The sequence below is a fragment of the Lissotriton vulgaris genome, chromosome 10 (genome assembly GCF_964263255.1).
Source record: "Lissotriton vulgaris chromosome 10, aLisVul1.2, whole genome shotgun sequence".
Classification (NCBI taxonomy): domain Eukaryota; kingdom Metazoa; phylum Chordata; class Amphibia; order Caudata; family Salamandridae; genus Lissotriton; species Lissotriton vulgaris.
The window spans coordinates 793,222,507-793,247,467 of NC_141698.1; the positions used below are offsets into that span (position 1 = coordinate 793,222,507).

At 42.4% G+C, this 24,961-nt stretch overlaps 1 protein-coding gene across 1 annotated transcript in view; it reads right to left on the reverse strand.

The window, feature by feature from the left end:
* The window catches only part of DNAH11 (dynein axonemal heavy chain 11), a 3,435,931-nt gene that overhangs the window by 774,379 nt on the left and 2,636,591 nt on the right, over positions 1-24,961 (reverse strand). The window contains exons 65-66 of the mRNA XM_086939827.1: positions 20,002-20,237; positions 3,208-3,330 (exon numbers count right to left, since the gene is read on the reverse strand). Of these exons, the coding sequence (XP_086795953.1) occupies positions 3,208-3,330; positions 20,002-20,237 (359 nt within the window). The remainder of the gene's footprint in view (positions 1-3,207; positions 3,331-20,001; positions 20,238-24,961) is intronic.

A 24,961-nucleotide genomic window follows, 5' to 3' on the forward strand; every position in this document is an offset into this window, starting at 1 on the left:
AAATGGATGTTCCAGGTCTTAAGACTTTGCACTCTCTGAACCTGACACATCTCTCTGCTTTCCACATTCTCCTGAGGGGTGTGAGACCTAACTTAGAACGCAAGGTGCCACTTAATCTGTGAAATGAACTCTTGGGGTCAGACCAGATTCTTTCACAACGGGAATGTGCAGTGCAATCAGATGCAACATCGAATGGCATTGTACAGGTCTGTATGTTCCATGCAGGGAGGGAACAGCAGGCTGGATTTCAGCCAGTCAGAATGAGGATTATGACACAGTGATTACTTTTTTATTCATAAAACACAAATGCAGGTCACGGTGCAAATCCACGTTTCCTAGTTACTTGCATTCACCTACTGGTGCCAGAAAAGTAGCTAATGTACTGACATTTCATGGCTTTTCCATGTCATGTGTGAGGTTTATGGATGAACTGTTTAATTGTCTGCCAGTGCTCGACGATAAGGGTCTTAACACATGGCACAACCCAAATTGTTTGAAAGGGCTCATGTGTTAGGGTCATTTTGATTGGCATCAGGCACAAAGCTGGAATCCCTGTTGGCAGCCAACACATAGAGGAATATAGTCTTACCATCTAAGGAGTCACAGACAACCACAGGCAACCACAAATATTTGAGTGTTTGAACTATCAATACACATATTTATAGCTCATAGACTAACTTGAAAAAAGGTGGATTTTGTCTGATTTGCTTTTCAGCAAATCATTTTACTGAACACCAGTTAAGATATTGGTCATGATGATGATCCTAGTCACTGTGACGCCTGATTGGATATTCAATATAGTAGTTTCCACTGTTGGTTATTCCTTCATATTATTGGTGAGCTGTAGTTGCAAGTCAGGGCAGTCAATGTAGTGCTTGGTGCACAAGTACATTTTTTTTCTCCATTAACATTTTTGTTTTTAATTGATGGTCTGGATAATTCTGTTACAGTGTAATCATCCCACGAAATACCCCTCTCATAAAAATATGCTCATTCAGAAGTGAGATGGATATTTCGGCAGATGGGATATGTGTCCCCGTTGTGATGGAGTAACCCGTATGCCGAGATCTGAATCAGGCCCTTGGTGTAAATATGGTGCAGGGTTTAGCACACAAATGCAAAAAACGGTGGTGTATTTGCAACACTCTAACAACCTATATTAAATTGGCCTCCGCCTCAAAGTGTGAAAATTCCTCAAAGCATGGTAAAAGATGGCTGAAGCCAATGACCTGCAATGTAGTTCTTGATGTGCAAATGAAAGACCCAGATAAACAATTGGGACCCGATTACGATGTTGGGTGGAAATCCTCCGACCAGCTGTAGAAGGCTTTCTGACTGACATCGTAGGTTTCAGTCTGACGGCCTTAATAGGATGACAGCAGTGAAACCAGCAGGGGATTCCAAAGAGCTTCTGACCGCCTCAAGGAGCCTCAAGAAGCACCAGAAGCCACCATAATACCCTAATGTCGGGTTATGATGGCACTTTCTGACAGCCTTTTCATCTTGGCCTTTCCGGCATGGAAAGGACATCCAAAAGTGTATTTGGGCCCCCCCCCCCCCTTCCCACTGGCCTTCCGCTATGGGGCCTGGGAGGCTAAACATCCCAGCACTGTGTGGCAAGCACCGCATGGTGCTTGCCACACAGTGCAGGGAAGTTTGAAAACATCCATTTCCCAATGGCAGCTTGTACTGCGGGCCTTTCCCGCACACCGCACAAGCTGCCATTGGGGAATTGAGATTTCCGACTGCCCATAGGGCAGTCACATCCAAATCCGGCAGTCGGAACCGTTGACCTATGGTCAGTCATTCCAGAGCATCAACATCGTAATTAGGCTCTTGGTGTTCTGTAACCCTCTTAAGAAGCTTAAAAAAAAGTGCTTGTCCGAACAAAGTCCTCTAAAAGTGACAAAATCAACCAAGTACTTAGAATATCTCCAAACGAAAGCAAACTAAAACATTTCACACCAAACTAGCAGAGGTTGAATGCAGACCCCGGCAGTGCAGGAGGGCCCGCAAACCTCCAGGGGGCCAAACACTTCATTTGGGCCCCATTTAGTCCAAGGTCAAAGAATATCAGTGTAATATGGGAGACTCAGGACCCCTCATCACATTATGCAGTTGGAGGGCACCATTTTAGATTACATCACTGCAACATAGCTCGCTGTAAAACGATAACCGAAGTATTATTTATAAAATTATTTTGCTCTCATTAAGTAAAATAAAATAAAGTAAATAAAATCTGCTTTATAAACGGCCAGTCTAAAAAGCTTGTTAAATAAATTATTCAATAGCTTCTTCCCTTAGCAGAATGTAAAGAAAGCTTGGCAAAACCAATAGAGGAAGTGTTTGGTTATATTTGGGCGAATTTGTCTGTGTGTGGCTTGCTACGGCTGCCCTAGAAAGGAAAAACAATGAAGCACCAGCTTGGGATATATTAATATGGAAGCTGTGAGCAGTCCAGCTATACTGTACAAATTGCATAAACTGAGAAGCTGTTCCCTAAAAGAGCATTATACAAATGAGAACATCAGGTTAGTGAACTTAAAAAGCATCACAGGAAATTACTGCATAGTAGATGCTTTTCCCAAAAGGCCAGTATTTTTGTTTAATTTTTTTAAGTAAGCCGAGTTGAATGCAAATTTTTTTTTGGAGAACAAGCAAATGTAAATCCAACAGCATGTTATCTCACAGCATAGTAAAAACAAAGGAATGTGAGAGGGGATTTAATAAATAGCACTGTCTTTATAACAGGTTATGCATCCAAACAGCGCACACTTTCTAAACAAGCATTGGCAATGCCAATCGGTCTGGCTTTACAAGAATGTTGTAAGGTAATGTGAAGTATTACAAGTAGAGAGCATGCGACTGGATAGCAAAGAGCCAAATAATAATATAGGTGTAATTGGTGTAGATTAAATAGTAACGTGACAGCTGCACTGTCAAACAAGACCTAATAAATTCATGTTATTAACCAAGATGGAGTTTTATGTTTGACTTCACAGTGAGACAGTCACCAGGCTTTTTTTTTATCCTACTCCAATATTATTCTACAGTTCTTTGCTTCCACACAAATACATATCTATTCTCATTCTATTTACTTGTAATGCTTCACATTACCATACAACAGTCCTTTAAAACCAGGCCTATTGGCATTTTTAATGCTTGTTAGATACTGAGGTATAAACATACACTTTGGCAGATATTTACCTTCCACGTTTAATTGTATTTCTTCCAAGAAGGTGGTCTAGGACTGGATCCACATTTTCATCTAGATTTTCAATAAGAACTGTATCCCCACAGGCCAAAGCTGATTCAATGTTTTTCAAGTACCTTTGAAACACAGACATGAAAATAATGTCATAGCATGAGCTTGTAATGAAAACACATGATACAAAGAAGTATATAATTCATAAGCCAAGTCACCCCATTTTATTGTTCAGGAGTAAGGCATTTATCAAAATGAAGTTTGTTGTTGGAAATGTACTACAACTCCTCTGTCAGTCTTTTGCAGTGATTTTGTTTGTTTTGGGTCATAACTGAGTGATATTACAAGAAGAAATACTGAAGTTGAAATGTCATTGGCTCGCTTATAGATACTTTGTACACGAGGGTTGCGTGAATTTCTAAAGAACCTGGAATCTTTTTGTTGCCTAGAGTGGCTGGCTCCAAACAAAGGTGCAGTTCAGGGTGAGCCTGTCAGTTATTTCATCAAGGTCACTGGGATATTGCTTGTACTTTGAGGAACACTCACATAACAGGAACTGCCTATTAACATTTGGAAAGCAATAACAAATCCTTGGTAGAATGCCTTTATCTTTTTTTCCAAGTTATTCTCAGTTAACTGGTTAGAGTCACTGAGGTGAATACTTAGGAAACAAGGAAAATACACACAGGAAAGCCAAAGCGTCTTGGGTCTGTTGTCCAATTCTCATTACTGTTGTTGTATTTCTATCTAGGACCCTAATTCGATATTCCCGATTCATGCCCTTATGTGGTTATAACAAATAGTTTCTTTATAAAGGCATAAGAATCCTATCCATATTTAGTAATAGCCCATGCAGTCCAAAACACGGCAAGGCTACTCACATAGACTCCTAGAAAGCACAACGCGTTCTTTAAACAAACCAAGCCTCCAGCAGCCCGGGAATTCCCCCTGCTTTTGTTTTGATTTGCACAAGAACTCCGGGAGTCCAGAAAGAACTGTTAATTCTTAGTGATGTCTTATGTCCAACCTTACGTCAAACGCAGCACCTTTCAGGTATAAATATACCAACGTTGCCTTAAGCAAACACACAGTGGTGTGGAGCAGAGCAGCTATCTACTTATCCGAAGCCCAGCTGATGCGAGAGCCGAAGGAAGCCGCCCCTCCCCTTTGACACGCTGGAGAAGCTGCCCTTTCTCACGGCAAGAAATCCAGCTCCGGTGTTTCCAAGTCACCCTCGCGGGTTGCTGGGAGATCAAGTCCTGAGAAGCGAGATACAAGACCTCCTTCATTCTATAAACGAGGTCGGAGCTGATTAAAACCTTAGAGAGAATTCTTGATTCCGATACTTGGCAACAAAACCTAACTTAACTTAAAACTGCAACTTACTTACTCCTTCCCATGTATTAGGCTTAGGTCAGGTACACCGGGGTAGGCGTAACTTAGAAGCACCAGTTGAGTTCGTTAGTCAATGTTTTTATGTATGTATATATTTTATCAATTTTAAAGTATCATATTGCTAAGAAACCATATCAATGCTTTTACAGTATTATTTCATAAAACTACTTTTACTGTACGCACTTTGTGGCAATTTATTTCTCTTGCATGAGAAAGAAGACTGCTCAATAAAACAACACCTTTTTATTGAAAACGCCGTCTCTCTATTTCTCTGCACTCTGGTGAAATTAAGCATGCACGATTGACTGAGTAAAATAGTTGTGTATTGTTTTCACACGACTCTAGAGATACACTCTTTATTCTGAGGGAGCAAAGTTGTCATGTTTATGCGGTTGTCGGAAACTAATCCCTCCTTGTCTAAATCAGGTTGGTTAACCCCTTTCCTGAACATTCGAGAAAGTTTCTAGTGACCTATGAGGTAGCTGGCAAAACTAATTAAGTCTAACATAGTCAGTAGAGACCTAGATGACCTCAGTCCTACGTCTATACTACTGCTTATGTTATTCCAATACGCAGAGCCTATTGGGAATATAGGAACTACACTACACTGTAAAGGCAGTAACCAGGGTAACTTACTTTAGTCCTGCTCGAAAGGCCTCTGCTAGAGTAGATGCTCTGTAGTGAACATGTGATTGTGCTCCTGTCCTCAAATGAAATTTCATAAAAATCAACATTTTAGTGCTAAATCTATATATTCTTTCTATTTAGCTGCTCATATAAATTATTAGTGAAATTTGTACTGAAAATGATGCACTTCATTCAATTTCTCATTTCCCTCTCTTCGCGGTCCTATATTTTATGACATTTTTCTAATCACATTTTCCTATTGATAACTAGACTTGCCTTAGATGTATCAGAACTTTAATATTTTTAGTTCTAATATTTAATTGGATACTTAAGCGCAGAGCCTCAACTATTTTCTTTGAGGATTGCCTTGTTGTCTAGACCGAGACACCAAAGGTGAGTCCAGGGTATCTTTTGTGAAATTTGTTTGCATTTCTGGGCCCCTTTGTTTATGCAGTTTGCCATATTTGTTTTGTCATAATTAAATGACAATCTAAACTTTTCAGATACACTTCAAGTGCAAGGATTTTGTATAAGTCCAGTGAAACATTTTAATGATTAACTTTTTTATACATGTTGTCCTTTTTAATCTAATACTTCAATTCAATTTGTTTATTTCGGATGCGACATTCTTAAAACACACACAATTATATAAAACAGTTAAAATCATTACAATCCCAATATAACACATTTTAAATCTATTATAATACTTATCAACAACTAATCCTCTTATCACACTGGTATACAAGGATTCAATGTAGAGTATTGGAGTTCAATGATAGAAATATGGACAATTGATTACAGTTTAAACTGTTGCACATAAAAGGGATTGAATTGTAAGTACAGGGCATCATTATGCATCATCAGGGTTGCTTTCAACTGTGGTAAACAATTTTTTTATGTATAATTCATATGCATAAAATATCAAGTTTGCAATGCACAAAATAATTACATCATCAGTGTTAGTTCTTAGGATTCTCAGTGCTGTTTCACATTGTCTGATCCCTAAAAGGCTACAGACTGGCTTAATACATATCTTGCGTGGGGCTGGATAGGCATTGCAAAAGAAAAGTAATTGATGAAGCATTGCAGACTCAGATCTACGAGAAGGGCATAGAGTGCTGGAGAAAATGATCTCTCCCCATCGAATACAGAAACTATTAATTGCCAGAATCTCATTTCAAAATTTAACATACAGTTGCTTTGCTGGGTGTACATATTTTGAACAAAAACCTGTTCAAAGAATAGGGTACATTTGTGGACTAAAATATATCTATCAGACTTCCCGTTTTATATTTTTGCAGCTGTTCTTCACACAGGATGGCCTTAAGTGTTTCTTTGATGCAAACTTAGGCACCAGATGAGCTTCAGCAGGAGATTCCCAGAGAACAGCTAGGTCTTAGCTACAGAACAGGTTTTTAACGTACACTAGCCAAGGAATTCTTGTATAGCCCGCTGTGTGGAATATTTCCCTGAGGGTTGACCTCTATGGATCAAATTCTGCTATGGACCACAGTCTTTGCCAAAACAACAGTGGTCAAAACTTGATTGTTATAGAGATCGTATAGACACACAAGTCAAATAATTGAGGTTCGAGAGGAGCGCTCAGTGGAAGACTTCAGAAAAACTGAATTCATTTATTTGCGACCATGGCTAACCTTGTTTCCTTTACATGTCCCCATAACTCCAATCCATACAGGGCCTTCCCCTTAGCCATAACGTTATATAATTCAAGGGCTGGCGAGAGACATTTGGACTTCTACATTTTGGAAATAGCCATACACTCCTGATGTAACTTTAGCACACTCTTTTTAATCTGCTGTGACGAAGAAACATTTATCACTCCTAAATAATCAAAATCTATCACTTGGTCAACTATTTCATTTTGTGCTTTATTGCACACCTTCAAAGATTTCTAAGTATTGAAGAAAATATTAGTTTTTTAATCAAACACTAATATGTTCATTCTCATCTTATCTGAAAAATATTAATTCCAAAGACAATTTGATCTAAAAGTTGGTTTGAAGATGGTGCTTTAATTTCCCACTATTGTCTTTATGAAAGCTCTGCAACAATCTCTCCATTGAGCTAAAACATCTAAATGCTCTAAAATAGGATGTTTCTTCATTTTTTTATTGAAGCACTGATGTTGACACTACAAGGTATTATAATTGCCAGGAATCCAGACACAGACCAGAATAATCGCACATCTGGCATACCTAAGACTATCCCTGTGACTAATACTACTAACAGACCCGAAGCACTGGATGCGACCTCTAATGAGCATCCCTAGCACACAATAGTCAACCAGAGTGTCAGACAGTGGATGATGCCACTAACACAGAAATGCCAGGAAGGACATGAAATCATATTTCCTATCAGGTTTTTTTAAATACTCTCCTTGCTAGATTTTAGCAACTATGTTAGGTGCAGCCAGTGTGACATTCAATTTAAGGCACGACCATCCCACACTACCTGCTTTGCCTCTGTGTTGGTCTGCTAATGGGGTAGCCAAGGCTGGTTTACATATGGCTGGGTCTAATCAAAGATGGAATGGTATGTAAAAAGAATTATGGACTGGGATGGTGGACACAAGTAATTTGTATTCTTTAATGGTGATTCGACCCTTTATGATTAGTGGGCCATCATCAGGACATTAAGTATTGAAAAAGCAGGGTGACAAATCTGTCAAAAATAGAAAGTAACATGTCATTTAAATTAATGTGGAGGCAAAGTGTGTGTGGCAAAAGGAAAGTGTGCCACTTACGGCTACTTACTGGGTGTTAGAAATGGGGATCACTAGTTGGCAATGGTTTGCACCCTTGTCCAAGTAGGGACACTTCTTCCTACTCAAGGTAAGAGAGATACACTTCTAAAATAACCCCTGCTCACCCCCCTTGGTAGCTTGGCAGAAGCAGACAGGCTTATCTCAGAAGCAGCGTGTAAAGCATTTGTGCACACATACAGTAACACAGTGAAAACACAACAAATGGACACCACACCACACCAGTTTAGAAAAATAAATAATCTTAATCTAAATCAAACAAGACCAAAATAACAAAAATCCCCAATACAGTAATCAAAGTTTACTTCTTAGAATGTCAAACCAGTTCTGTCCTTAGTAAACTATAGATGCGACACTTTAACACAAAGTGGCTTGGATGCGTCATAATCATAAACCAAAAAGAGCCACAGGGAAGGTGCTGCGTCGGTTCCTTATGCACAGGGAAGGTGATGTATCAGTTCCTTACTTCATGGGAGGTGATGCATTGGTTTCTTACTGTGGGGCTAGGTGATGCGTTGGTTTCTTACTGCAGCCCCAGTGATTTTTTAGACTTGGTGCCCCGGTGCAATGCGTGGGGGATCAGGGATGCGTCAATTCTCAATGCTGCAACGGCACTGCATTGGGCTCTTCTGCCGCAGTCCCATGATGCACTGGATCTTCCAGCCGCACAGCAGGGCCTGCGTTGGAATTGGTGCGGTGATCTCAGACTTCATAGATCGGTGCATGAGATTCATCTTGCAGCAATTTCTTCAGCCGAGAGCAGGTGCTGTATCGGTTTCTTCAGGAGCATAATGGCGATGCATGGAAATTCTTCCATCATGGCGGTGATGCATCGGAAACAGGTGAGGATGCATCCCACTTCTCATAGTTGCATCTCTTTTCCAGCTCCCAACAGCAGGAACAACCTCCAGGGGCCCAACTCGGCAACAGTCACCTCTTGGCAGGTCGGAACTCCAAGCGAGAAAGTTCAGGGGAGTTGGTGCTGAGGTCTTTGTGTCCCTGAGACTTCAGAACAGGAGGCAAACTTTACTTCAAGCCCTTGGAAATCTTCTTCAAGCAGAATACACAGCACACAGCAAAGCATTTGTCCTCTCCTTGGCAAAAACAGCCACTGCAGGCCAACCCCAAACAACACACAGCAAAGGGGCAGTACTTCTCCCTCAGCTTTTCCAGCTCTTCACCTTGGCAAAGGTTCCTCTTGAGTCCAGAATTATTCCAAAGTTCTGGGGTTTGGGCCCCAATATTTATATTCCGTTTATCTTTATTCTCTTGATGCAGAGAGGATCTGTGCTAAGTCAAAACCAGTTCTGTTCTTCCTGGTCCAGCTTCCCGGCAGGAGGTGGAGACAGCATTGTGTAAGGCAGACCAGATCCATTCAGGTAAAAGAACATTTCCTCCCCCTGCTCTAAATGGAGCACAGGTCCATTCAGCCAACCTTGATTCACCCAGGAAAGGCAGGACACACCTCACCCCCCCAGTGACAGTTACAGTGAATGCATATCCCCAGCCCCTGCCATTCCAAAGCCAAACTGTCAACACATCCTAGCAGAGGCACACAGAATAGCTAAGCAAGAAAAAACCAACTTTCTAAAAGTGGTGTTTTCAAACACAGAATGGCCGTACGCATCAGACACCCTCAGTTTAAATCAGAAATCAAAATCTGGAGAAGGAAAGGAAATGAGCACTAAAAACTGCTAACCCTCAAAACAAAAAGGAAGAAATAAGATAACGGGGTCTAGCCATATTCTGAGGAGTCTATCGGAGGACACGATACATGTTGTTCATTTTTTTCACTGTTTTGTGTTATTGTCAGTAATGTTAGAATAATTGGTATGAAAGTTTGAATTTGTATGAAATAAGGTATGAGTGAAAGTTATTTCATATGTATTGCTTAGGGGTTTGTGTTTAGACATGATCCAACCATGCATTTTTTAATTATATATACATATGTTACCATGTCACTGTTTTGTAACTTTGATAAAATTATCACTAGAAAATGAAAAAAATAATTTGTTATGCAAAAGATATAAAATAAATGAAAGAAATTAAATATACATTCCATGTCTTAATGAATTATCTCTTGTTCTTATGCAGAATCGTAATTGTAACCTTGTAGAGACTTTAATGCTCAGACGTAAAGAAATATAGGTCAATATAGAGGTTCCCCTCATTGTTTGTTATAGACTGTCACTCCCTCCTCTAGACCTTAAAGTATCACAGGGAGTCCCCATTCACCTATGTCATTCAAACACAGAATGTAAAAACCGTCCTTACTCAAAGATGCATCTTTATATTCTGAGTTCAAACTTAGTAACCTTTACCTTCCTATCTTGTCCCAATGGGAAGTTATATTTATAAGATGTTATGAATAAACCCCCATTCAATAGTGAAAAATGAAATTCACTGTAGTTCACTACCAGGACATGTTACTCACATCAGGACATGTCCTACCTTTCACATACACTGCACCCTGCCAAAAGAGGTACCTTGGGCCTACCATATAGGCGATTCACATGTAAGAAAAGGGAAGGTTAGGGCCTGGCAAGTGGTTGCACTTGTCAGGTCGACATGGCAGTAGAGACTGCACACAGACACTGCAGTGCCAGGTATGAGAACCCTTTTCAAGGCAGCTTGGGTGGGTGGCACAATCAGTGCTGCATACCCACTAGCATCATTTGACTTACAGGCCCTGGGCACACACAGTGCATTGTACTAGGAGCTTATTAGTAAGCAAACAAGCCAATCATGGAAACCCCAATCCATATTCACAATTTATAGAGGGGGCACTTGCACTTTGGAATTGATCCGCAGTGGCAATGTGTCCAAAGCATCTAGACCAGCAAAAACGGAATTCAGCACAGAGCAAAAATACAGGAGGCAGAGGCAAAAATAAAGAGAAAACCACGCCAAGGATGCCAGGTCTAACAAGGAGTCAATATTAACATACTGAATCTGAAAAATGAGAGAAAATAGATTACAAATACTGCATGATCACAAGGGTGAGATAGGTGATCAAGTGAGGAACATCACCGGTAATTGAAATATGAACCTAAATCAGGATGACTTGGTAACCCAAGAAATGTGTGAAGGTATTAATCTAGAAGTAAAATAAGTGAATTCAGATTTATGAAATGTTAGATATTAGGTTGGTTAAGAAATCGAGTTGCCTCCAAGTTAATTTTAATTACATGTTATCTGTTTGTGGCAGTACATGGCTCCCTGCTACTTGAATAATGAATGTCCTGATGATAACCCACTAACCATAAAGGGTTGAAACACAATCAACAAATATGACAATTGGAAATTTCCATGCATACCTCTTTCCGCTACATGATTAACTTTGTGAAAGAAGAGTAAAAAAACAAACACTCTTTGTTCCTTTGCCATTCTGTAACATAGACACTTTAGTATCCTCCTTTTGTCCCTTCACTGTGTAATCACATGAGTATCCCATACTCTCTGAAGAAATGTATGTTTTCTTGCATTTTCAAGTTTTGTTGGATTTCTTTCTTCATTGATGTATGATTAACATATTATCATCATTTATGGTTGTTTATACTAATTACTCAACCACAAAGAACCTCTATCCTACACATATCAGACAGACTCAGGATAGCAATAGAGTTTGGAATGGATATAGCTAGGGACCATGCAGGGTTTTTTTGCCAAAAAATGAGAAAGACAGTGATTGCATAAACGCTAAAAGACCGGCTGCACATTATGCAGAGTACATACTGCCAACTGGGAAGTGTTACTCTATCTGTGGAGCAATTTCTGCTCTGGTGAAAATTGCAGACATGTCCCCATTTAAACTACAAGTACTGTAGGGACATGGAGTCGGCAAGTGTATGTCTAAGTAAAGCAGTGAATAGGAGAAAACAAATCCTGGAAAGATCTTTTGTATAATGTTCTTTGTTTACATGCATAGATCTGAGAGGATAGAACACTAGCTTTCTAAGTGTGCAGATGTAATTATTGTTATTTAATGCAGCTATTATCCTCCTAGTAGATACCACCTTTATATAGTTATTTAGTGCAAAAGTATTATTTTTTTAAAATAATGGTTAGAGGTCAAGTGGTCCGCATATCCTCTGAATAGGTACTACAGAACCCCATGGTCTGAAGAGCACAGTTTAGGAACCACTTAAATAGGCTGTTGTTTGAGCCATTCAAAGTTGCTGTACTTATAAAAAATACAAATGTTGCTGTGCTTATGACAGAACCGGGGTAAAGGTGGCCTACATGTGTTTGGTGGACTCATGATGAGTTTTATTTACCTCACAAGTGTTTGGTTGTGCTGCTCTTTTCAAGTTCTTTGGATGATCTTTTTTCTCTCCTCATCTCTTGGATAAGTGCAAGGCTTGGATTCATCACCTATTATTCCAATTTCTGGCTTGGTTCTCCCACTCTTACTGTTAGTGGCAGTGGGTACAACCATCTTGTACCTCTCGCCTGTGCAGGCCAAGAGGGCCTGGTTGCCTTTCTCTATGTTGATGTGTGCTAGAACTACTTAGAGCATCCATAAGACTTCTGCTAGTTTCTAATTCACTGTTTGACCTTCTGCCCATTTATGAGTCTTGAAGGGGAACTTTGGCCCTAAGGCAGTGGTGATAGTTTAGCTGACCTTCAATGGTGTTTTTTATAGAGGGCAACCATCTCCTGACATTGACAAAATTGTGCCTCTTCCATGACGGCTCCCTGACGTGTTGGTCCACAGTTCTCATCTCAAGTGCTAGCTCATTACAAGTTCAGAATTCTGGGTTACCTTTCCTGGGTGATGACTTAAAATGTGCTTAATCATGCCAGGCATTTCGGGATGGATGTTTTGTGGGTGGTCTGCCTGTTTTTTTATAACACAGTATATTTGCAGTTCTCAACTGGGTAGCTACTTCCACAGCTTCCAGGTGGTGTATAACCCTTTGAGGTTACCTGTTCTGTTCCATCACTGAGCGTTGTTGCCTTTCCACCTTATGGTTGGGTGGTTCTGCTTATTCTAGTTTGGTGTGCAGGATTTATAATGGGTTGTACCCCTTTGCAAGTATTGCAAGTTTTCTATCTTGATTTAGGAATTATGACAGAGACATGCCACTTTGGTATATCCTTGCGGCTTATTGAATGGGACCAGGAAAAGGATAAGTTGGTAATGCTGGGATTTCTTGGCACTAATCTTCCTGACCCTGATTCTCCCTTCATCGTCACATTATGTATATGGCTGAGATACCCGCCACCCCCTCTCGACGCAGTCCCCAAGGATGGGAAACATAAACGGTTCTGAACTTTTGGAAGGCGGGAGGGAGTGACCCTCCCGGCCGTATTTATTAAAATATGAAACAAAATCAAAACATTAAAATAACAGTTTCATATTATGTACAATTTCATTTCCACATTACGATGTTTGGCTAACCTTAACATATTTCTAATACAAAGGTTCTCCTAGCCGAACTAACATCCTACAAAACATTTAACTTGAAATTGTACATCCTAACGTTAAGGGCCAACGGCAATGTCGTAACCGGTGTCAGATCCCTAAACCAGAATTACCCCCCCCCCACTTGGGAGGGGCGACCGCACAGAGGCTGTACCTCAAATGCATCTACCAATTTCCCTTGACTTGACGGGGGCCCCAATGAACTTGACGCCATTTAAAGGTTGTCCGAGGACTCGTGTGAGGTGTCTAGAAGGTAGCGTAAACCCCCTCCCCACCCCACACAACTTACCACATCTGCCGTCGCAGGTGTCCTGGCCCCGGGAAATTCCCCAGGAGGGGCCCGTAGCCCCTCCTATCAAGGAAGGGGCCTTGACCGCCTTTCCTTTTCTTTCGGCGGCCCATCCTTAGAAGGGACCGCCTTCCCGTTGAGGGGCCAATGGCCACCTCCCCCGGGCGCTCCCATCCGTAATGGGTGACGCCCCCCCATAGGGATCTTCCAATTACTGCTCACCGATCATGACCTTACCGCCACAGGCCGGATAGTTGACCGGCTATCCGGACCCCCCACAACAACTCCTGCCTAAAGGTCATGTTTTAAACTCTTTAGCCAAGCTATGAGGTCTCCTATGAGTAACTCATTCCCCACCCGGGACAAATGGACCCCATCTCCCAAATACATACTGTCCCCCTTGATACAACCATGCGGAATAGAATGCAGTGCCCTTGAACGAAACAATCTACCCAACTTGTTATTTACTTTCTTCACTGAGTGATTCAGAGCAGAAACCGAAATCGCCCCCCGCCACACTTTTCGTGGAATCATATGGGACCATGCAATTGTGCACCCTGGAACTCTTCTGGCCAACCAACTCACCGTGGAAAGTATTGCCTTGAGAAGCAGTCGTCTACCAGTGGTCACCAAATCATTACCCCCAAGATGGACTATGATTATAGACGGCGGTGACCTTGTCCGCCCTAACAAACCCTCGAAAAAGGATTGAAACTGGTCAATACAGAGCCCGCCCCTTCCGTAGAAGGTCACCCTGTACCCGTATTCCCCAGCCTTGTGAACCATGTCACCTGCTTTGAATACGTCCGCGGCACGCCTCACGTATGAGTGGCCCACGACCCACACCACTTTTTCCGCAGCCGGTGATGTTTGACCGCTGGTTCCCAGGTGTCGGGTCGACTGCACAGTCCGCCCCGCCTCGTAAGCTTGCGAAACTGTAAACCAAACAAAAACAAGAAGCGTGAGTACATGATAGCCGCTTCACAACATGTGCAACCGCACGTACCTTTTGTAACAATTCGAGGACCAACGCCCCAGACGTTTCACTTTTTCTACACTTAGACCCCTGGCTGTAGCCTCAGTAGCAGCCCCTATCCGAAAGGAATGGGTCCCAAACTCGCCGGGGTTCAAGCCCGCGGCCGAAAGCGCCATTGCAAGCACCCGCTGGAACTGAAACCTCGTCAGTGGGGTGGCATCAGCGTGCCTCAACAAGGTCCCCCCCCATGATGACGCCCTCTGCGCTAAATATTCCTCTAAGCAAACAACAGGGCACATGGGAGATCCGGGAATCCGATGTATGACTACGCAATCCCCTATCGCACCCTGATCGGCCTTGGACCTGACAAACGAGACAGTCACTGTCTCCCTCTTTACCTGAATGTGCTCTCGGCACAGTCCCCCCACCGTATCCCGCTTGTTCTTCGCCACCAGTTCGCTGACCCGCATTGCCCCATGGAATGCTAACGCAAAGGCGGCCCGGAATAACACGGTTTCATACTGGGATGAACATGTCGCAGGGAGTACGGATAATAACAGGGCCAACCTATCCAGACCTATCGGGTGCCTCTCATCTACTCTGTGACCCTCAAGGCGTTGCCACCCACGTAGCGCTTTCTGCACCACAAAAGACGCTGTCGGGTCCTGGATCCCATGAGCCCTTGCCATAAAGGAAATGGCGGCCCGATGCCTCTGGGCCGTAGCTACTGATTTGCCTGCCTGATGTAAGGACAGCAAGAATTTTACGACAAGCTCTTCCTGGCCCCAAAGCTCCCCCCTAGCGTACCCCAAAAAGGACCAATAGGAACGGAACGCCCCTTCATATGCCTTCCTTGTCCTGGGTGCTAAACTTTCTCCCACGAGGTTTTGTAGTTCGGGGCACCGAGAGACCAGAGAGCTTCGGGAAAGGGTGCCGCCACCGGGTCCGCGCTGGGCAGAAAACCCCAGAAGGCCTGCATACGGAAACGAGAAAGCGCACCAGCCGCTTGGTTCAGCACCCCTGGGACATGTCGCGCCCTAAAGAGCACATTCAACTGCATACACAACAATACAATTTCTTTAAGCAATCTCAGAATCCATTTACAACGTGCTGCCTGACTATTGATACACTCAACCACGGTCATGTTATCAGACCAGAACACCACAGAGTGATCTCGGAACCCCTCAGGCCATGTTTTCAGGGCCACCAAAATAGGGAAGAGTTCGAGGAAAGCAATGTTACTTGTCAGCCCGCACTCGTGCCACCATGACGGCCATTTCTGAGCCGACCATTGCGTACCGAATATGGCGCCAAAACCTATACTCCCCGCCGAATCTGTCCACAGCCCCAGCTCCTCGGAGGACACCGCCGGCTTGTTCCAGACAATTCGACCATTGAAATCCGCCAGGAATGCCAACCAAATGCGCATGTCCTGGCGAATCTCTGCCGAGAGCCTCGTGCGGTGATGTCCCTCCTTAAGGCCGACCATGGCTTGTGCAATCGAGCGGGAAAAGGGGCGGGCCATTGGGATTACTCTAAGGGCAAAATTCAACTGGCCCACCGTTTGTTGCAATTGATGCAGGTTTACCTTAGTCTCTCGAATGCATGTTTCAAGGGATGCCCTGAATTTCAACACCTTCTCTTTGGGCAACCGAAAACAACCTTCCTCTGAGTCGAGCTCGATCTCCAGAAACTCGAGTGAAGTCGAGGGACCCACAGTCTTACCTGGTGCCAATGGCACGCCAAAGTGATTCATTAAGGCACAAAACTCTCTTAAAGCCTGTCCACATTCTGGATCCCCGGCTGCCCCCAGGAACAGAAAGTCATCGAGATAATGCATCACATGCTGAAAACCCGTCTTTCTTGTGAATACCCATTGCAAAAAACAACTGAACTTTTCAAAATACGCACAAGATATGGAGCAACCCATTGGCATACATTTATCCATGTAATAGCGCCCCTGAAACATGAAACCAAGGAGACGCTGATCGTCTGGGTGTACCGGGAGCAACCGGAACGCTGACTCGATGTCTGATTTGGCCATCAGCGCTCCGGGCCCCAGGCGATTCAACATGGCGACGGCCTCATCGAAAGATGCGTACCGCACCGAACACACTTCCGGGTCTATCGCATCATTCACGGAAAGACCTCGTGGGGCTGACAAATTATGTATTAGCCTAAACTCACCCGGGTCCTTCTTGGGGACCACCCCTAAGGGGGAACAAACAAAGTTAGCAACCGGTGGTAAATCGAATGGACCGGCAACCCGCCCTCGAGTCACCTCTTTCCCAATCTTTACCTGCACCACCGCCGTATGCTGCAGGACCGACAGTTGGTTCTTACAACTAGTTTTACCCTGAAAATCCCCCACTGGAATGCGGAAACCATACGAAAACCCGTCTCGCAACACCCCAGCGGAGACATGATCCGGGTATTCATTGAGCCAAGGAATCATTGCCATGGTATCAACCGGGGTAGGTAAAGGCGCCCCTCGGACTATTTCAGACCTGTTTGGCGCTTCCCCTACCACCGTTATCACCCGTTTTGGCTCTGCACATGGTCTCGGGATGAGAGGACTGTCCACACCCCCCACATTCGTGTCTAAACTTGCACGACCCCTGAGGCCTTGTACATTTTCCCCTGTATAAAATTCCAACAAATCCCCTTTTTACCTGCGTTGCCACTCGACTTCGAGTGATGCTCGTTACCTGCACCCGTCCGAAAGGGTGTCCCAGAGGTTTGGCGGGAAGACTCACCCCCGACACCCCCTGACAATGGTACCTTTAACATGCCTGAATTCTCCAATTTTTGCCAAGAAATGGAGTCATAACAATCCCAAGTTAGAGCTGGGTCGTGCTCCTTAGCCTTCCTAAAAATATTGTCATAACAAAACCACTGATTGCCCTCGTACGCTAGAGAATACTCCATAATACGTGTCTGATAAATAGGCAATTCCGTCAACAACTCAGGCCTTCGCTCACCCATAATGGAGGTGAAAATGCCAAACGCTCTGCCCCAAGTACCTATGTTCTCGTCGACCTTAAAGGCGGCCATTTTTGCGCGCCAAACACTCGGATGCATAAGCTCTTTTTGGGCCTTCACATGCTCGATCTCGTAATGGTCGGTAAACAAAGAAAACATGTTCACATACTTATTAGCCCAAATCTTTTCCTTAATTTCGAGTGGAACATGCTGGGCCACTTTCTCCCTTTGTGAGGGTACAGACCCCTCCCCCGCAATCGGCAATAGCCGCTTACCTGAACTAGGTGCTGCACTTGCTGCCGAACTCGCGCCTGCTGCAATCTCAGCCACCGGAACCTGTGGGGGAACAGAAAATGGTGCCTTCGCAGCCTCTCTAGATTCCCGCAATTGTCTCATTACTGCCCTGGCATCGTCCGCCGTGGTGCCCTCACTATCCTTTCCCAACCACGCTGACAGTTGTGCAGCCAACTCGGGAGGCATATCTTCCCCGTTCACGGGGGTGACTACCACGGGGATCGGATGCCCCTCCTTCGGAACCGGGATTGGCTCCTCTATCGGTGTATCGGGAACCGGGGCCTCCCCCCCAGGTGCCCCCCTCTTGGACCTCTTGCCTCTCCCGCTAGGGACTACTCCCGGCAATGCTGGTCCGACGATTCGCTTCGGGCCTCCCTCCCCATTCTTCGCCGCCATCTGTTTCTTCAACTCGGCTACCTCCTTTACGAGCATGCGGAGCATCTGATCGGTACCGACCCGCTTTCCGACCTTCTTGCCCAGCATTCTCCAACGAAGATATCTGTAAAACAAGAACAAAATTACAACGCTCAAAATTGGCTCTTCGTTCCGTCTCGAGCTCACGTGCAGCGGGGAGGTGCAGCTTCAGAGCACAGGAACAAGAGGATGCTTTCTTGGCTTGTTGCTCCTTTTATCCGTCTTCGGGCGGGCGTAAACCCGCCTCCGCCTGCCTCCGGGGGCGTGGCCGGCGGTGTCAGCGTCTAGGACAACCCACTCCAGGGCGGGAAAAGGCGCGCCCCGGCTACGCCGCTTCCGGCATACCAGCCGAGACTCGCCTCCCGCCCAAGATGGCCTCCCGGGGGGATCGGGGTACTCCACCATACGTTCGGGGGGACCGAGTGGTCGCCCCTTTCCACAATCATTCTTTGGACTTTTTCTAACACCAGCATCTACACTCAGTTTTGTTTTCTTAACATTATTAAATAACCAACCGGGCATATATTATGAGAGATCGGGTTAAAGTAAGTGTTTATGAGGTTTGGTGACAGTCCAAGTAACTTGGTTAAACATTGCAGCTGTTACTGCTGCTCTATTTCTACATCCGGCTCAAATAAAATACTAAAATAGCATATAGTAGGCATATGTGCTCAATTATGTATAAGAACACTTATTACTGCACAGGCTATATTTTTTAGAACAGCATGAGCAATAACCATCTAAAACTCCAGACTTTATGTTTCCGTACACAACCATTACTGCAATGCATTGCTGCTACATTTAGAGGATTGCTAGTAAATGTTTAAAATAAGTGGCAGAAACAGCAATTCTTAAATGCAGGACCATTCAACGTAAATTGCATCAGTGAGGCAAGTTGTTTACTGGTTGCACTGCTCTCTGTTAGGATTACAGCTCAGTAGGCACTCCAAAGAAGGCAGTGTGTATTGACTCCTGGTTGCTCAGACAGGAACTACAGTGGTGCTTGCTACTCTGCTTTTCCTGACACTGTCTCCAAATCCGTCTCTCAGACTACCTGAAATGCCACGCACCAAGGATTGCCCTGTTGGGGAGTCTAAAACGTGAATGACATGTCCAACTACTATAATGGCAGATGACAGCTGACTAATTGCCCAACTTTAAATATAGAAAATGTTGGCCGACACTTAAACACATGGGGCCTTAGGTATCTTTCTATAATTATATGTAATGTTCCATGAAAACAAGAAGTTGACACATCAAATCTAAAAATGACATTTATAATGACTAATCAGTGCCAAAAAAGGTCATATTGTACCAGGCACAAGGGGAAATGTTTTAGGTCTAATGTAAAAGTTCCTAGTGCCAGTGAGTTTTTTTCCAGGATACAGAAATGTAGATGATCTTGCCCGAAGTACCATAGAAGGCACGGAGGTGGCACAAACTGTGTTTTTTCCCAAAACATAAAACCATAAATCAAAAGAATCAAACTGGAATAGTTTGCACAAAAGAAAAGATTGGTCATGAAAATACACCCAGAGCAAGAGTACTGAACCTTAGTGCATATGATCAAGTTAGAAAAGACATATAGAAGAATTTTGTAGGCACATACCCCATTTCTCCTAAATGTATTACTTTTAGCTCGGCTCCATATTTATTCTTTATCCATTTATTGCCTTGTTGCTGCGGATCTATCAACAGCGGCCAGCGCTCACAGTTCGTAAGAATTGTTGCGTTTTCTGTTGACATCCTATCACTGGGCAGTCCTTCATTATTCCAGGCTGCTATTGTGGCATCGTCGGTCAACATAGCAATCAGGTGAAGATCTTCTGTTATTGGAATGGGAACCTTCCAATCAGAAAGAAGAACATCAGTCATGCATGGATTCTAATCAGCACTGGTAAGCATAGAAAAATGCAACAAAGAGCACGTATCCACAGACACATTTACAACAGACCAACAGAAGAAGGCCTTTTTTAGATATGAGGATTTGAATGTAAACAGTACATGGTGTTTACATCTATAGCACCATGAATTTGGTTTTAATAATGGACTTCTCAGATGAACAATTTTCTTTATTGATCCATAACCGGATAGTACACTAGTTTGCATTAAGACAAATTAACTTTAGAATAAAAAAAAAAAAAAGACAGGGATAAAGAGGATGTCTATGAGGGTAAATAAACAACACGTTCCATTTCTTTGCTGATGCATCTTTAATAAAGCTTTTTAGGAAGTAACTCTAACATTAGTAATCTCTGTACAACTGTTTTATATTGGTAAACCTTTCTTGTTTTGAATACTATCTTGTTGGACAGGTTGGTTCCAATGTGACCTACCGCAGTCTCTTGTGTTATGTTTTAATTATATGACTTCATAAACTTTTTATTCTAATTTCAGATTTCTTGAAAATTTAAACTTTCTTCATTTTTATACATTATACTTCAAAATATACATAGCCTATCACAAACATATAAGCATTAAATTGTAGAATCCGATAACCATTCATATGCGCCTTACTTACATTGGTCCACTACTCACTTTGTGGAACCTTAATCTAAGCTGTTCTTGTGATCGTGTACAATGTGAGGTTTTGTTTTTGCAAAACATGGGTCGTTTTTCCCTTTCAACTATAGCATTGTACACCAAGTACACTATTTTTGAATTGTGTAGCATATTTTTTAGGGTCAAACAACCCTTTTATATTAGTTCACCTCATTTTATTTGGAAACATGTCGATGTTCATGGACAAATCTAAAAGAAACAAGTGTTAGTCGATTGTTTTTTAAGTGATTTCAACCAATTAATGGCATGTCTGTTCAAGAGCATTGGAATTCGATGAGTATTCAGGGTATTCTTATTGAACAAGTATGATATAACATAGATATTGCTTAACAAAGGCTCTCCAATTTAAAGCATTCAGAATTGCTACCTGACCAGAATCAATATTTTTCATATTTGTATGGCTTTCTCACTGCTTTGTGCTTCCCTGTCGATTCTCTTATCATCAGAGGCAGTTACATTTCTTTAAAAGTTGTTTATGAAACTGTGAAACTCCTGTGCTTGATAGAAAGTTTTTTTTCCAGTACTATATTCAATTTGTGAGCATCACACTTCCCTTTTGTGCTGTAGTGTTTTCTAACCGTGTCAAAATACGTTACTATACAGAATGCTACGATCTGGGACTTTTTCCTGTCAGATCCCACAGTCATCCTGTGGCCCCATGGGATGAACCCTCTTTAAGAATGTGAGGTCGGAAAACTTATAAGTAGCATGAAGGATCACCACTGCGAAATTAACAATTTGCCACAGTTGAACAAAAACTTACATTTAAGGTTAGTTCTAAGAAACAAAATGTATGGTCAAGCCACCACTTATTATATTCTATTTTAAGGAAGATAGTCTGCCCACACACATCCAGAAATAGCATTATCTATTTTCATCAAGACTTCCCTGTAAGCTTTCAAAGTGATAGCATGAGGAGAATTAATAAAGTAGGCACAAGCTTATTTCTTAAAATGTATTATGTCTGCAAAAGGTAAAAGAGAGGCTTTTACCTTTTCAATTGTTTAATAGTGTTAATTATTCTGTATAGTTAGTTGTAGCATTTCCTGTACAATGAAATACGTCTCAAGAGATTTTGGGCATTGGAATTCAGTTAAATGTTACAAATTCTCACCTGTGACAATTATTTTGTAGCATTGGTGAAATTATTTTGCTTTGTTTTTTGTGTGGGTCAAAGTCGCCACTGATGGGCTATTTCAGAACACTGCATGAAGTCATACTGCCCCCTACTGCCTGTTACATTAAAATGTGAGACTGGGATAAGTAAACATATTTAATATTTTGATGGTCAGCGGACTCGATAATTCTCGCCTCAGTGCCTACTCTAACTAGGGGTCCCACTCGGCAACTCTGGGCATTAGCTTGCCTAATCTCCACAACGACCCCATCAACGCCGGGGATGCCTGGCTCCACCTTGGGGACTCCCAGTAGGGACCATCCAACAGGGAAAGCCAGGACGGGTTGCCCAGCGTATACTGCGCCAGGACACTCCGGTAGTAATTGTGCGCGTTACAAAACAGCATATAACATAACATAACATATTAACTTTAAATACGCTATTAAAATTGTAAACACCTAATAAAAAAGACCATCAAAATAATAAATATGTTTACTCATCCCAGTCTCACATTTTAATGTAACAGGCAGTAGGCAGTAGGATGCAGTATGAATAATAATTCTCACTACTTGTGCCTCAACAATTGTAATCACATGGAAAATGGGCTGAGCATGTTTACCATCAGTGTCCACCTTTTAAGATGAGCCCTCTGTGACGCGGTAAAGGGCACTTGGATAGTTACACATGAACAATGGTGCACAAAAAATGTGTCAACAATGTGAGAACTGCTGTGAGAGACCACCTCTGTGTGCAGCCCGTTAATTGTGTACAGGTAGCCTGGCACAGTGGGGTCTCTGCAAAGTTAGATATTGACCTGGGGTAGGTCTTATAATAGTAGTGGGCACTCATAAGTAAAGTCAGTATGATTTACTGTAATGTCTGCAGTGACACTTTATTATTCATATCAGGTGATAGCTGCCTTAGTGTGCAGTTTGGCTTTGCTTTGGCCTACAAAGTCCAGCAAGATATCAAACTGGGTGTAAAACGTGTGCACCAAGCGTGAATATGAAGGTCCCATGCAGATATATGTACACCTTAAGGGTCATCCAGAATTTTCATATTTCTCTGGCTCTGCTCAGGATCATAGCCCAGGCCTTTTGTCACCTTTCTGGGTCAAGTTAATTACATTGCTCCCCAGCAGAGGGAACAAAGGCACCAGCACACAAAAGGAATAATTCATAGTTATTCCCTCAGCTCCCGGGAGGAAGGGGAAGGGAACACACTTTATGCATGATAAGTCAAAATTGTAAATTACCATTCAAACAATCAAGGGTTTAAAATGATTATGGGATTGTGTGATAACAGTAACGCAGAAATATATAACGTTTTGGTGTATTGTGCATCATTTGGGATAATGCTACTTTGTTTTGAGAGCTTATTTCCATAAATAAAGAAGGTCAGGATTAGCTTCTCATTCATCCCACTACATGATAAATAAGCCAGACAATATACAAGTAATGGAATCCCAAAATTCTTACCCCACTGCTCTTCTTTCATAGTCCCACATTACTTCCAGTATTCGGTCAACCTGTGGATATTGCCTTGTCAGTAACCCTAAATGGTCCCAAACAACTTTTCCAGCTAACTGCTTCGTCAACAGAAGCAATGATTCGTTGATGCCATAAACCTGAGAGCCTGAGAATATCATAATGCTAATAAATGTATGGGATAATAATGGCTATTTTATTTATTTTTGCGTTTATTGTAGGACTTTTATCCAAGATGCCTAACAAGCAAGTAGTAACAACGATATACAATGAGAACAAACCAAAAAGTATTTCTGTAGTTAGAACAATATCGTTGTCACTCTGCTAGCAGTCAGTAGATGTTCTCTTATTATTTTCAAGAAATCAGGTTGGCACATAAGGATAGAAATAGGGAGATTATTCCAGAGGTCAAGAGTGTGAAGTGTAACAAAATTGCATAGAAGCGCATGAAGAAAGGCAAACAGATAGGAGAAACTGTGAACCAGAGCAAGGGGAACGAGTCAGGGTGCAGAAGGCCACTAAAGCTGTGCCTGAGAGGGAGAAAAACAAGGATGGTGACCAAGAGAAAAGAGGAGACAGATGCAGGACATTTGGATTGATTGGAGTGGAGTAAGAATATATTTTGAAAGACTAAGATATGTTGAAGAGGAGTTAGGAAAGGTCTATAGCAAAGTGACAGACATTGATTAGATAATACAATTTACGGTTTTTGTAAATAAAAACCTAGAATGAAACAGTATATTAAGTCCACTTGTGTACAGAAACCAATGAGCAAAATAATTTCTGATATTGCTTTATTGTTTATTGTTGTTGACTATTTTTCTTTTGTTTTCTACTGTTTTTTTTAAATATATATAGTTTTTATAAGTGATTCTGTGTTTAAATTTATATAGTCTTGAATTAAAAAATACAAAAGAGAAAATACAAAATCAATAGACATGAAACATATATACAGTGATGAAGGCAAAGCGGTAGACACCACTACGCGCGTTTCGGCTCTTGAGCCTTCTTCAGGTGACCGTCTATTGTTAGAGTTTCAAAGAGTCCAGGACTCACAGTTAGGTGTGGCGTGGATATAAAAGGTCAGTCGGTAAAGGCAGCTTCTTAAGATCTTGAGATGTGGAACGATGTAGTCCTATAGCTTGTCATATGATGTTGTGACATCAGAGAAAAGGAGGTGGTAGAACAGTATAGTGGAGGTAGCTTAGATTCAGATCGTTATTTGTGTTGACATTTGTAGAACCTCCACGAGGATAACTTCCAGTGAGTAGAAAAGACCACACACCGGTATGCTAGAATGCAAGCCTGGGACACCTTTTCTACTTTATCTTTAGGTGGATACAAAATATTCGTGCTAACAATTATTCATCATTATTGCTCGCCTCCGGATATTTTATCAACTT